Genomic DNA, 14,618 nt, shown 5'->3' on the forward strand with positions numbered 1-14,618 from the left:
CTATAAAGGGGCAAAATTATGTTTTCATCCCTTGAGTCAATGCCCTTTTTTATACAAGACAGCACTTTATTTGCTTTAGTAGCCACAGAATGACACTGCCTGGAATTTAGATGAGTTGTTATCTACAAAACCCCCCAGATCCTTCTCCATTAAGGATCTCCCAAAACACTACCATTTAGTGTATAACTCGCATTTATATTATTTCTACCAAAGTGCATTACCTTGCGCTTGTCAACATTGAACCTCATTTTCCATTCTGCTGCCCAGTTTGGTCCAAGTTAGATAATGTTCCACCACTCTCTGTACTCTATCCTTCAGCCAGTTTTCTATCCAATTACAAATATTATGTTCAAGGCCAATATTCCTCAATTTGATCATTAACTTTCTGTGAGGTTCTGTATCAAATGCTTTAGTAGATGACATACACTGCCATTCCAGAATCAAGGTTCCTCCTCATAAAAGGAAACTGAATTCCCACTTAGTTATTTGTATTCCCGCGGGGTGCTGTACCATAAATGATATACTGTCATTTTCAATTACTGTTGAAAATCTGTTTAGTATGTTAAGGAAACACCACATATACCACATAACAATTATTTTATACCAATAAATAGGATGAGAGATTTGTTCTTGTAATATCTAACCCTATGATACACTGATATTATTACGCAACTTGATCTTGTAGGTGTTTCTGGATTTAATGTCAAATATTTCTTAATATGTGCCATATTGGCCTTTTTTTATTATTAAAAAACCTTTGTGGTACAGTATAAAAACTGATTTTTATTTTTTCAGCAACTTCATTTGAAAATGCGGAGACATATTTTTTTACAGTGAAATACAGTAAGTAGTAAATTTTTCTTCTTCTTCTTATTCTTCCGTACAAAAGTTTGGCGCGTAACTAGTCCTGCACCGTTTGTCGTAGACCCATGAATGAGGTGTCAAATCGTGCGGCCTATTCGGGAATGGGGTGCTATGACTTTTCTAAGGGGTGGGCGGTTAATTGCCCCTGCAGGGGGCAATTAACCAGCCCAAAAATCCCATTGACTTAACATTGAGGCCAACGGATTGTAGCGCAGAGAGGGATTTTTTTACAAACGTGAAATTTACCACATTTGAAGAGGTTTGCAACCTGTGTCAGAAGATACCCCACACAAGGGTATAAGGTCCCCAAATTTGCTCCATTGACTTATAATGGGGAATTTGGCAAATAACTAGTTTGTCGTAGACCCATGAATGAGGTGTCAAACCGTGCGGCTTATTCGGGAATGGGGTGCTTTTCTGAGGGGTGGGCGGTTAATTGCCCCAGCAGGGGGCAATTACCCGCCCATAGACTTAACATTGAGACCAACTTTGACTGAGTCCCACACCGTTTGTCGTAGACCCATGAATGAGGTGTCAAACCGTGTGGCTTATTCGGGAATGGGGTGCTATGACTTTTCTGAGGGGTGGGCGGTTAATTGCCCCAGCAGGGGGCAATTGACCACCGTTTGTTGTAGACCCATGAATGAGGTGTAAAACCGTGCGGCTTATTCGGGAATGGGGTGCTATGACTTTTCTGAGGGGTGGGCAGTTAATTGCCCCCTGCTGTGGCAATTAACCACCATTTGTCATGTGGCTTATTCGGGAATGGGGTGCTATGACTTTTCTGAGGGGTGGGCGGTTTATTGCCCCAGCAGGGGCAATTGTCACAGAGAACTGAAGGAAACGTTGTAATATTGGGGCACGAGTTTTGCCATGGCAAGCACCACTCACATTTTCTTCAGGAAATGTACCTCTAGTTCTAAGTGTTATTACCTTGGGGTGCCCATTTATAGTGCACCTCTGGGGAATATTATCACTAACCTTAGGCGCTATTCCTTTTATCACCGCACCGCCATCTTTCCCACTCTAATTTTAAAGTTCCAATGTTGATTCTACTGAGTGAGCACACAGTTTACTACAGTGTATGGTATCGCTGGGAAAGATGGCAGCCCACGGTCTGAGGATAGCAATTATATTCACAGGGAATGCCCTCCAACAAATTGACCTCCTAAGTGAATAACACTTAACTTTAAAACCTAAGGTTTTGTTGTACTTTATTTAAAATGCAGCACCAACCTAAATAACAGAATATCTTACTATATCTTTACCCTGTGTATAGTTTAAAGTGACCTGGTAATGCCATAAGGGAAATAAATGCATGAACCTACTTCTGTAGAAACCTAAGTTCCTACATCCAATCTCTTATTTAATTCTTCTTCTTTCTTTTTGTTTCAGTGAAACATAATATGAAAAAATACACCTTAATTGCAGAAAAATATTATGAATTATGTAAGTATACTAAGAATATTTGTGTCATACATTATTAATACTTATAATTAGATTAATATAAGTCAAAGCTTTTACCAAAATGCCTATAATAAATTTGTGTTCAGCGTTAGCCCCTCTCCTTATTATTCTGTATAATACTAATTATGTATTAAAGCAACTTGGTAAGGCATTTTGATTGACCCTTCAGTAACCTATGTTTTATGTCTTCACTTTCTATTAGTTGATGAAGAGGTGTATGTTGTGGCTAAGCTGAGTAAGGGAACAAAAGAGGACAGTAAGTAAATTTTAAATATTTCTTTAAAAAGTAATTCTGATGCAATAATTATGTTATAAACTCATACACTTGGGAATTGGTTCCATGTATTTGCTATATGTTGTGCATAGAAATATAGTTACCACATATAGTAATTATATAGTAGATATCACTGGAGAGGAAAGTGAGAAGGGGTGGTTACAGAATGAATGTTGTATGTGGATCAGACACAGAGATTTACTAACAGTGCTATAGGTCTACTGAATACACAAGTTATTCCCCTGGAAGATAAAGGCTAATGCCACACAGAGCGGTTTCTCAACCTGCAGATAAACTCAAGCCGAGAATCTGCGCCTAAAGTTTTTGGATGTATCTGCACCTGGAGCCATTGCATTGGCCAAGGTGCTGCCACACACAGCGACCAAAAATCTGCCCCATGCGGCATAACCTAAAACTTAAAGGAAAATTTCTATGTAATATTTTTTTTCTCTATTTCAGAGGAAAATGAATTTTTGAAAGCTTACAGACAATTCAACGAAGCACTGGATGATGGTGAGTAAAGCAACATTTTCATATTCTTAATGGGTAAGTATATATGAAAGTGCTAGGTGGGCAAGAAAGATTTTGGCCACAACACATTTCATTGTGAAAATATTTGTTTCTGAAAGCCCTGTACTTAGCATTTGCTAATAGCAGGAATTAAAGGAAAATTATAATTTCAGAATGATTATCTAAGCAGCAGATATTTATATTATAATATTATAATATTATAATATTAAAGAATCTTAGCAGCACCATAAATAAGTGCTCACAATCGTGTGAAATCTAGCAGCATGGCTCTTCTGATATCTCATCCTCAGGCACGGATTTGTGGCGAGACCACAAAGGCCCGAGCCTAGGGCGGCACAAATTTAGGGGAAGCATGCCGCCCAAGCTGCACTGAAATTTCGCTCACATACGGAGCAAAGGGGACCTCTCCCCACTGCTCTGTATGTGAGTTTATATGGAAGTTTGGGGAAGGTGCGAATGGGGACAGCCTTGGGGAGCTCTGATAACAAATCCGGCGCTGCTCATCCTTACTATCTTTTGTGCTCCTCCTGTCTTCTCTCTCCGCATACCTCCAGTTCTCCACTGGCCCCTGCACTTGATTTGGCTCACTAATAAATAGTACTGTGACTTAACTATTATATATATCATATAGTAAAGGTGATGTAAAGGCAAAAATAAAATTGCACTTACTGTAAGCTTCTCCACCTAAAAAGAAGCATATTTTCAATATACTTTAGTTAGAAAATCTGTACCGTTTCTTTAAAATGAGCAATCTTCTGCAGCTCAATTCACCATTTATTTTTGCCTTTACATCCTCTTTAACTATATAGTTAAGAACGGCAAAGGATCAACAGTATTTACAGCCAGCCAGTAATAAAAAAATGTTGTAATTATTTTTAAGTATTTAGATGTATAAATGTGTAAATTAAAGATTTGTATTTATTTTCACATTTGCCCGAATAATATACTGAGAGCTGAATCCCCTTAGTAAAGTGGCATAAAAGTTTTGTTGTTATAATGTCAGATTTATATATAACAACAACACATTTTCATACAATATTTGTTTTTTTTTAGTGGAGAAAAGAGGGACTTTCCCTACATCCAGGTTGGCTAATGTTCCTGAAAAAAGTAAGTAGGAAAATGATTTTGTCAGATATTTATGATGCCGCCATGAATTTCTAGTCAAATGCATATTTATTTATTATAAATTATTTAATTATACTTATTTTCTATTTCAGTAGGAGAAAGCCTGCTCAAAAAACTGAGTACATTTAAAGAAACACTGCATGAATGTAAGTATACAAAGTTAACGCATATAAGGCAATGTAATACACATTGCATCAGGTCTAGTAACCCACTGTAACCTCTCAAATGTCTGCTGAATTGGATGCTATGGGCTACTAGACCCGTTGCAAGCTGTCTGCCTTTGTTACATTACCCATTAAACCTAAAAGGCATTCTGTATTTCAAATTAAAATATCAAATTAAAAATTCAAACTAAAGTCACATTAATTAATATTATCCAGAATAGATATATGATATGTAATATTCTAATACATGATTTTTGAAGATTCCAGATCTTTCTATTAGAATAAGAATTTCTCAAAAATGGGCCATTTTCTTTGTTTCAGTGAGAAGAAAAGCAGAATTATTGCTGCTGAAATACAACATAACCCCGAAAAGTAAGTCATTTACATGTTTTAATGGTAATTGATTCATTATTATGATAATTTGTTGGTGTTTCATTTAATGTACGAGAGACTGGCCCTATCTAACCATCTCATATGGAGCAGTGGGGAGAGGGCGTGCTAAAGTTTCTGCGCCTCCTCTCCCCATTGCTCCGTATGCAGGCAAAATTCCGGCATGTATCACCTGCAAGAATTGGAAGAAAATGAAAACATCTAATCTAACCTGTGTTTTGTGTGTCATTTATTTTTAAAACAGAGAATGATGTGAGGCCACCGGACACAGACAATAAGGAAGGTATGAGTACATTTCACATGTTTATGTGGTTCCACAAAGGGGGTGATTTATAACAGTCAGTTATCCTTATTAAAGGAAAACTATACCCCCAGAATGAATACTTAACCAACAGATAGTTTATATTATGTTAAGTGACCTATTACAGAATCTCGCCAAACTGGAATATATATATATATATATATATATATATATATATATAGAAACGAGTTGCTGAAAAGCTGCACACCATAAGAGCAAGATAATACCTGGGTGCCAGTGCTGAAAGCGTAGATACACAGGGTTGGAATGACAGCACACGCAGGATGTTTTTCAAGAAGAATCACAGAGGTTTAGATAAATAAATGTGAGGCTTTATTCAGTCCGACGTTTCAGTTCCTATCTGGAACTTTCATCAGGGACAGTAACATCACAGTGCAGTACAAACGTTTTTAAGCACAAAAGGGCGCCAAGCCTGTTGCTAGGCAACCATAAACAAACAAAAAAAAAAAAAAAAAAAAAAAAGTTTTTTTTTTTTTTTTTTTTTTTTTTGTTTGTTTATGGTTGCCTAGCAACAGGCTTGGCGCCCTTTTGTGCTTAAAAACGTTTGTACTGCACTGTGATGTTACTGTCCCTGATGAAAGTTCCAGATAGGAACTGAAACGTCGGACTGAATAAAGCCTCACATTTATTTATCTAAACCTCTGTGATTCTTCTTGAAAAACATCCTGCGTGTGCTGTCATTCCAACCCTGTGTATATATATATATATATATATATATATCAGAAAATATTTCCCTTTTGCATCCTTTCCCTTGACCCACCATTTAGTGATGGGCTGAGTGCTCCCTCAGAGATCACGTGACCAGAAATAATGCAGCAATAACTGTAACAGGAAGTAATGTGGAAGCAAAAGACAGAACTCTGTCCATTAATTGGCTGATGTGACCTAGCATGTATGTGTGCCTTGGCTTGTTTGTGTGCTCTGTGAATCCTATGATCCCAGGAGAATATTTAGGAGTACCCAATGGCACATACTTCTAAAAAAGTATATTTATATGAAAAAGGCTTATTTAGATGAAGCAGAGTTTTACATATGAGCTTGTTTATGCAATATATTTTTATAGAGACCTACATTGTTCAAGGGTATAGTTTTCCTTTAATAAATAAGTGACCATTTATTATTCAAGTCTATTTGATTTAGAAAAACAAACTCAAATTCACAAACTCAAAAATTGATAAATAAGCCCAAAAGTGTTACAACTTTCAACATGTAATATAAAATGTAACTATGACTGACTATTGTAAGCAGAAACACACGTGGCTGATCTTTGATTTCGCCACCATATCATATTCACTTAAATCTATAAATTTTTATACTGTTCTGATTTCTTTTAATTGGGTTTTCTGATAATTTTCACAATTTTCCTTTGTTTTAGATGTTACAAGCAGTGATGCCAAGATGCTAAGAGTCAAGAATTGTGAGTATGATTTTTATATTTTTATAACAAATTCTGGTTATATTGAAAGTATGTGCATTCTTATCTTACACTATGAGGAAAACTTCATTTGTATAATAGTTACTGCAGCCTGGATAGGCCTGGCTATACTTTCCTAGGTTTCCCACCCCCAGTATTAGACACAATAACAGTTAAAGGTCTTATTTTAGGAATAGTTTCGTTTTTATCACATTATGAGCATTGTATGCAGTATTATATTAATTTCTTTGTTTTTTATTTTAGTGAAAAGAAATCTTAAGATGAACAGACTTCTTGGCGAAAAATATTATGATATGTGTAAGTAGAGTGAAACATTTATGTAATAAAAGTAAAAAACATAAAATGGGTTTTAAGGTTAATTTTGGATTTTGGTTCAAAAATAACCATTTGTCTAAATCCTTAATGTCCACTTACAATTTGCACCAAGGGTTAATCACTCAGGGGGTGAATCAGGAAAGTAATAACAAATACAAAACTGAAAATCAAACTACTGGGAATCCCTCTATTTTTCTCACTTTAATATTTAATGAATCTGCCCCTTGGTGGATCAACATTGCAGCATTAGGTTCCTTAATATACTCTTAATTTGAGCATTTGGCAGTGATTTAATATTTTTCACATTTGGTATAACAAATCTACATGCTATATCAGCTGAAAATTCACATTTATTTTTTCTTTTCTTTCAGTGAAAGAGCAGGTGAAAAATCTGACCTGGAATGTACAGATAATAGACAATGACAGTAAGTAGGTTTTTTGCTTCTTATGGGATTCATTGTAATTATCTTCCACCATAAAAATGTGGGAAAAAGGGGGAATGTTTTATTTTAGATTCAACATACACATATGCCTTATATTAACTGTCCATATGTAAGCTACACTAACAATGTCTGCCTGCCAGAATAAGAGTAAGAGACAGGCACAGGCTTACATAGTTCCCATGCTCTGCCATTGTGATCCCCTCAGACTTAAGCATTTACTGTTCATGCTAAGCCACCAATGGGACTTTTCTCTGCTAAATGGTTTTTATTTGTATTTCAGCAATAGAAAAGCTGAAGCTGCTCTATTCAGACTATCAAGAGGCACTGGGTGAAGGTGAGTACCATACAGATACACAAACTTTTATAGAGGAGTGACTGATGCTAATTTACCAGTTATAGATCTGTTAATAAGTGGAACATTTTCTATATATGAACATCTTTGTATTCATTTTGTTGTAGCAAAACTATCAGGGAGCATATACAACTACAGATTTGAGAACCTTCCTGAAAACAGTAAGTATATTAATAAATATAATGTGCCAGAATCGTGTTTTTGGCAATGCCCAATATTGTTGGCTGCCATACAAATGTCCCTAAAATCCTACTTTTCAGTGTACATACATACAAGGTCTAAAATGTCTTGGGCCTTGAATTATATATATCTCATATTTCCAATGTATTTTAGTCAAATTACTTTGAGAAGAAGGAAAGCTATAACCACTGGGGTTTGCCAATTTGGGACTGCTTGTTATTATTATCCCTTAAGTGAGACCCCAAGCTTTTGCTTCTGTTCACTGAAAAATGCACCGGCCCAGAGCGCTCCTACAGTAGAATTAGAAGCTTATAATCACTGGGGAGTCCCTAATAAATCCTTTCCTTCTCCTTTAAAGTTCGTTATAGATAACCACTTCAAACTAAAACTAAAGTCTGATGATATTTAGCTACCATTATGCTTCATGGTTTTATATTTTAAAATATTTATCTATTTTGTTACAGTGAAAGAAAGTGTTATGAAAAGATACAAGACATTTACAGATGCAATGGATGAATGTAAGTGCAATGCAGGTTTTATAATACAAAGGACAAAAACTACCTAGTTCACATTTTAATCATGAAAACCTAATAGGTTCCCTGCTGCAAAATACCAGTATTCTTTGTACATAAATAATGAGTTTCTGTATTGAATATGTTCAACAGCAGGTGGGGTTGCCACCATAATAGTATTTTACCAGTTTGGTGGGTATAAATGATGCTAATAATTAACTAGAAAGGGAAGTGTGAGAACAAACTTAATGTTGGTTTAAAAAAACCCAAAACAAACAAAAACACAAAAAAAGGTCACTGAATGAAATCTGTTTGGCTGTTGTTGGTTCCACCTAATTTTTCTAACCCTGGACTACAATTATATAGTAAAAACCACTGTGCAAAGTTTGGGGACCCTGGTTTTAATAGTGTTTAAATGGCAGCAATTTAAAATTTTCCACTGAAAGTCAATGAGTGACATATGATTGGTGGTTGGTGACTCCGCCCACTTTTTTTAAACTGGAACTGAAATTACTCACTGACCTAATCTGCAAAGTTTTAGAACAGTAGGTCGGGTTTTCAAACCAACATAATAATTAATAAGCCATATCGATGGCAAAACAATCTTGTTGGATTTATTTAATGTTTAAATGCATTTCAGCAGACTTAAGGTATAGAGATCAAAATAATGGAAAGGGGAATGTTGGTTTGTGCAATGACGTTTGGGGTTTTATGATTTAAGAAAACACCAATCATAAATCTTGCTTTGTTTAATATTTAGTGGACAGAAGAGGAAGAAGTGAAATTATGAGACACATACCACCCTCTGAAAAAGGTAAGTATATTTAGATATATATAATCTATGACATACTAATGGGTAATTATTATGGGTAGTGTTAAGGGGCAGTGGCTTTTAGAATAATAAATGTTATCTCTCATCTTTTTTTAGAAGAAAAGGAAAGCGACAATTCTGCTTCTGAAAGATCCCTTAAGGCGGAAGAAAAGGAGAAAAGTATGAAGTTACCCTTTATTTAAATATTTGTACATAGATGCCTTTATAACTGAATTTTTCACACATTTATTTTCTTTTATAGATGCAATTATTAAAGCAGAAAGAGAAGAAAATGAAAAACGGAAACATGACAACATAACGGCAACACTATTTGTAATAATGGTGATCGTGATGATATTAACTGCCATTGGTGCTCTAAAGCACTTTTGCACGGGAGGGAGTGCTGCATAATTGCACTCCCCTCAGTTTTTTGCAACTCCTGGATATAACTGGTGAAGAAAAGCTTGGATAAAATGCCAAGAGGGGCCTGAAACGTCACTTTATCCAAGGTCTGTGATCAAGGGTTTAAATGCCGGGGAGTTCCCTACCATTTGAACTGAAGAAGCCACTCGGATGAGTGGTGAAACTCAGAAAAGTCCAGTTGTTTTAGACCTAATTCTACTAGATACTGTATATCAGAATAAGAATCTTCATAGACTATTGACATGGAGTTTTTCACCTTTCTCTGGATCAACTAGGAGTCTGGCAGGTTTCATTAAGACAAAAACGTTGAACATAGTGAACCTGGGTCTTTCTTCAGCCTAAATGACTTTGTTACTACGTCCATCTTTGCTGGAGAATTTGTTCTTTCCCTGATTCCAAGAATGATGGATTTGGTGCATTCCTAATACAAATAAAAGCTTGTAATGTTTTAAAAAAATAAATTTAGAATGATAAAAAACACAAGAATATTGTTCATACTTTGAGATGGGTGAAGAATTGTTTGGGCCACATGTTGTCTAAGGTAGGGCCATCATCATCCAGGACAGCATATCACATGCACAGCTAACATACAAAGAGGATGGTAATATAACGTGCAGTCTTGCATTATAGTATACACTAAGAAAATATTATCCAGGCTAATACATTAGTGTACAGACTGCTCTGGCAATATTCTGTCAGAACATGCAATATGCAAACTGGTACAGAATACATTGACTGGAAGTATAAAACACAAGCTAAAAAATATAGTTTAGAAGTGTATTATTTAAATGCAAAAACAACAATATGCACGCTTGTCCTCTAACACGTCTAGCAAATCAAGCAGCAAGGGCTGCACTAATTGCAACTAACAGTACTAACTGTACTTTGTATTTCTTATTGTATTAACCTATTTGTTCTATGACTTTATTGTTCTGCTGCACAGCATTGCATGCATAAGTAGCACTATAGATTTACTACAAATTTCAACACTTCTTATATATAGTTCATCACATTTCAAGGCACCATGATGTTTAGGATGGCGCTTCATCCTGCAACAAGACAATGATCCCAAACATACTGCTAAGGGCTGTGACACACGGGGAAATTAGTCGCCCTGCGACAAATCTTCGTTGTAGCAGGCGACTAATCTCCCCGCAATGCCACCCCACAGGCTAGAATGTAAATCGCCCGGTGGGATTGCATACGCGGCGCCATGATTTGCTGAAGACACCCGAAGTTTCCTCTCAAGGCGACTTTGGAAAATCACGCTGCCGTGTATTCCATCTCACCCGCGATTTACATTCTAGCCAGTGGGATGGCATTTTGGGGAGATTAGTCACCCGAGACAAGGGAGATTTGTTGTGGCACGGCTAATCTCCCCGTGTGTCACAGCCCTAAGGCAACACAATAGTTTCTCAAAGCTAAAAAAAGGAACATTCTTGAATGGCAAATCCAGCCACCCGATTTAAATCCAATTGAGCATGTCTTCCATATGCTGAAGAGGAAACATAAAGGGACAATCCCCCGGAACAAGCAGGAGTTGAAGGTGGCTGCAGTAGAGGCTTGGCAGGGCATCAGCACAGAAGATACTCAGCACCTAGTGATGTCTATGAATCGCAGACTTAAGGTCCCCATACACTATAAGATCCGCTCACTTGGCCATGTCGCCAAGCGAGCGGATCTTCACCCGATATCCCCACCTACGTGTGGGCGATATCGGGTAGCAAGTAACTTTAAAAAAAAAATAATCCGATCGTTTGGCCCTGGTTTACATTTGTGGTTATAGGGCAGTCGGTTCGGGGACCACATCAACGAGCCGATGCGGTCCCCGATCCGACAGGATTCTCTAACCTGGCCGATCGAGATCTGGCCAATTTCAGGCCAGATATCGGTCGGCCAGGCCGCTCTGTTCTGCCCATATATGGGTCGATTAGCTGCCGAATCGGTCCAAGGGACCGATATCGGCAGCTATAGTCGGCCCATGTATGGGGACCTTTAGAGCAGTCATTGCATGCAAGGGATATGCAACAAAGTACTAAACACGATTGCTTTAATAAACCTACCATAACTTTGTCCCAACATTACGGTGCCCTGAAATGAGGGGGTCTATGCATTAAAAGTGTTGCAATTTCTACATGGCGAAACTGAAATGTATGCAAATAACTGTAAATTAAAGTCTAAAATGTGTACTTTATTCATGTCTGAATTGTTTGATTTAAAATTTTACAGTGAGGAGCAGAGGGGTAAATCAAAGAAAAATGTGTCTTTGTCCCAAACATTATGGAGGTTGGTGTACATACAAATCAGTGCAGCCCTGCATCATGCGTTTGTTAGAATTGTCCCTGAATTTCCAAGTGATCTAGTAACCTTACTATAGAGACTGGTATTATTATACTCACACTGGCAATCATATTAGCCTGATTGTTATAGTACAGTACTTGTCTTCCTAAACTGTATATATTTGTACAAGTCTATGTATTACCGAACTTAATAGACAGAAGTAGTAAGCAGAGTGGCTAAAAGCTACAGGTGGAAATATAACCTTATTGAGATGCAGCTATAAGATGGATTGTTGTGGTTGGGGAAAGTGTGCAATGATTAAGATTTTAAAGAAAGAAAAGGCACTTTAGTTAAAATCTATTCACAGTTTAAGTGCTATAATAATAGCTATTGCTGTAATAGGGTGTGTTCACTTACCCTGATGCAATTGCTATGTTTTTTTCCCACAATGCACTGGTTTTACCCATGATTCATAAACTGGCCACACATAACGGTAGAACTGTATGAAAGGAAGCTTTGGTACACATATGTTAGGCAGGTGATCCAGACCAATATCTTTGTACCATGGAGTTTGGTCAGAATGTTGATTGAGCAGGTTTATTTGGAATCTGACTTCTTCACTTCTGCTCTTTATGTTAATAATACGCTGCTGGCTTACCAAATCTAGACTGGAAGAACCAAATGTTTCCATGTATAGCCGATTTATTCTTACTGTGCTGGGCCAGAAGTGGTGGTTGAGTGCTATACATCAGGAGGTTAGAATGGGTGAGGAATATACTTGGTGGAAAAGCCCTAAAGGGCAGGGACATCAATTTATAGAAGAGCCAAGATCAGGGCTGCCATCAGGTGGGGACAGGGAAGACCACAGAGGAGCTCTGTGGCAGAGGGGGATGGAAGTCGTGAAGCTCAGCAGTCAGTTCAGAGGGGTAGTACTTGTGGGGGGTAATGGGCTTGATTTAGGTGGATTGTGGGATTACATGGGTGAGTTGGGGGCTTGGTTAAGGTAAATAATTTAGTTGCCCATTTTTCTTTTTTATGATCCCATTTTACTAAATTGGACTAATGACTGGTGCAACAGCCCTGTCAAAGATAATATAGTGACAGGGGCAGTAATATAGAGAGAGGTACTATACAATCTAGTACTGTAATAGATGCTAATACATTAATATAGCCATCATGATAGGAATGTTTAGGGTAGTAGTGTAATCTGCAGGGGAATACAAATTATAGAAACTGGTACAATAATATGCAATCTGATTTGATATGTCCAGGCGATGGTCTTGTCCTGTGACATCCAGTACCACAATATATTGACTAACACAGTACTGGGATTAGATCTATATTCAGAAACCTCTAAACTGCAGCAGTTTTGTTCTTCACAATTTTCAATTTTGCCTGACTTGCTTTTTCTCTGTAATAATAAAACAGTGCCTTGTACTTGATCCCAACTGAGCCTTGTGAATTCATATTGGTGGCAAAACAACCCTATTGGGTTTATTTCATGTATAAATGATTTTTAGCAGCCTTAAGGCATGGAGATCCAAACATAAAGATTCCTTATCAGGAAATCCCCAGTTCGCAAACATTCTGGATAATGTTAAATAAAGACTGAAGTGTATTTGAGCCAACTCTCCATTCACTAAAAAAAAGTTTAGAGCTGCTGATTTCCTCTTAGGGCTCTGGCACACAGGGAGATTAGTCGCCCGCAACAAAACTCCCTGTTCGCGGGCGACTAATCTCCCCGAGTTGCCTTCCCCTGCCATCCCACCGGCGAAAATGTAAGTCGCCGGTTGGATGGCACACGCGGCAGCGCGATTTCGCGCATATCGCCGAAAAAGCCTCGCGAGGCAACTTTGGCGATATGTGCGAAGTCGCGCCGCCGCGTGTGCCATCCCACCGGGGGAAGTAAAACCTCCTGGCAACTTTTTAGTTTTAGGACTGTGCACAGATCGGTCATTAACTCTCCCCAACCACATCGGTTACAATTGCACAAACTTAAAGGGGTGGTTCACCTTTTATTATGTTACAGAAGGGCTAATACTAAGCAATTTTCTAATTGTTCTTCATTATTTATTTGCTATAGTTTCTGAATGTTTTTTGCCTTCTTCTTCAGACTCTTTCCAGCTTTCAAATGAGGGTCACTGACCCTGGCAGCGAAATACTATTGCTCTGTGAGGCTGCAATTTTATTGGAATTATTTGTAGTTTTTTAGATAAGACCAATTGCAAATTGCCTCAGAATCTAACTCTTTGCATCATACTAAAAGTTAACGCAAAGGTAACAACCAGTTTAGTTCCCCGTGTGCATGCCCTGCTTACTGATCAGCAAAAGATGGATGCTGGGAATTAACCGAACGGTTACAGGGTCCCCTGAAAACAAGTGCACAATACCAATTTTGGTCACACCCCTTGTTTTTACAATAATAAAAGCTAATGTAACTATATAATAAGCAGTTCATATAAACAGTTCCATTAATTAATGTGCTAATTACCAGTCTGTTCAGTGGGGGTCAGTGGAGTTTGCCCCCACTCTGTGCCGTCATTGCTTGATATGAAAGTACCTTAAGTTTTTGTATACATTATATATACACTAGGTAATACTGGTGCTAATATGTCAGTATTGTAATTGTACAATTGGGGGCCAGTGGAGTTTATATGGAAGTTACTTATTTACTAGTTTCTTTGAAAGTAAATAAAGTTTTTGCATCTTAAATTGCTTAAGCTTAGGTTA

General features: G+C 37.4%; 1 protein-coding gene across 4 annotated transcripts; it reads left to right on the forward strand.

Annotated features, from left to right (window-relative positions):
• Positions 1–388: 388 nt before the first annotated feature.
• On the forward strand, positions 389–9,778 carry LOC100489253. Of its 4 annotated transcripts, none has more exons than XM_031900785.1 (17): positions 390–843; positions 2,260–2,313; positions 2,534–2,587; positions 3,065–3,118; positions 4,190–4,243; positions 4,354–4,407; positions 4,747–4,797; positions 5,060–5,098; positions 6,513–6,554; positions 6,816–6,869; positions 7,259–7,312; positions 7,611–7,664; positions 7,790–7,843; positions 8,327–8,380; positions 9,135–9,188; positions 9,306–9,365; positions 9,448–9,778. In XM_031900785.1, coding segments are annotated over exons 1-17 (936 nt in total). In that variant the 5' UTR covers positions 390–842; the 3' UTR covers positions 9,597–9,778. The 4 variants fall into 4 exon arrangements, 3 of the variants coding, with proteins under 3 accessions (XP_017948990.2, XP_031756645.1, XP_031756644.1); XM_031900784.1 differs by having other exon boundaries at positions 391–843; positions 9,303–9,365; XR_004222361.1 differs by lacking the exons at positions 9,306–9,365; positions 9,448–9,778 and having other exon boundaries at positions 389–843; positions 7,790–8,380; positions 9,135–9,153.
• The last annotated feature ends 4,840 nt before the right edge of the window (positions 9,779–14,618 follow it).

Source organism: Xenopus tropicalis, chromosome 4 (assembly GCF_000004195.4).
Source record: "Xenopus tropicalis strain Nigerian chromosome 4, UCB_Xtro_10.0, whole genome shotgun sequence".
Classification (NCBI taxonomy): Eukaryota; Metazoa; Chordata; class Amphibia; order Anura; family Pipidae; genus Xenopus; species Xenopus tropicalis.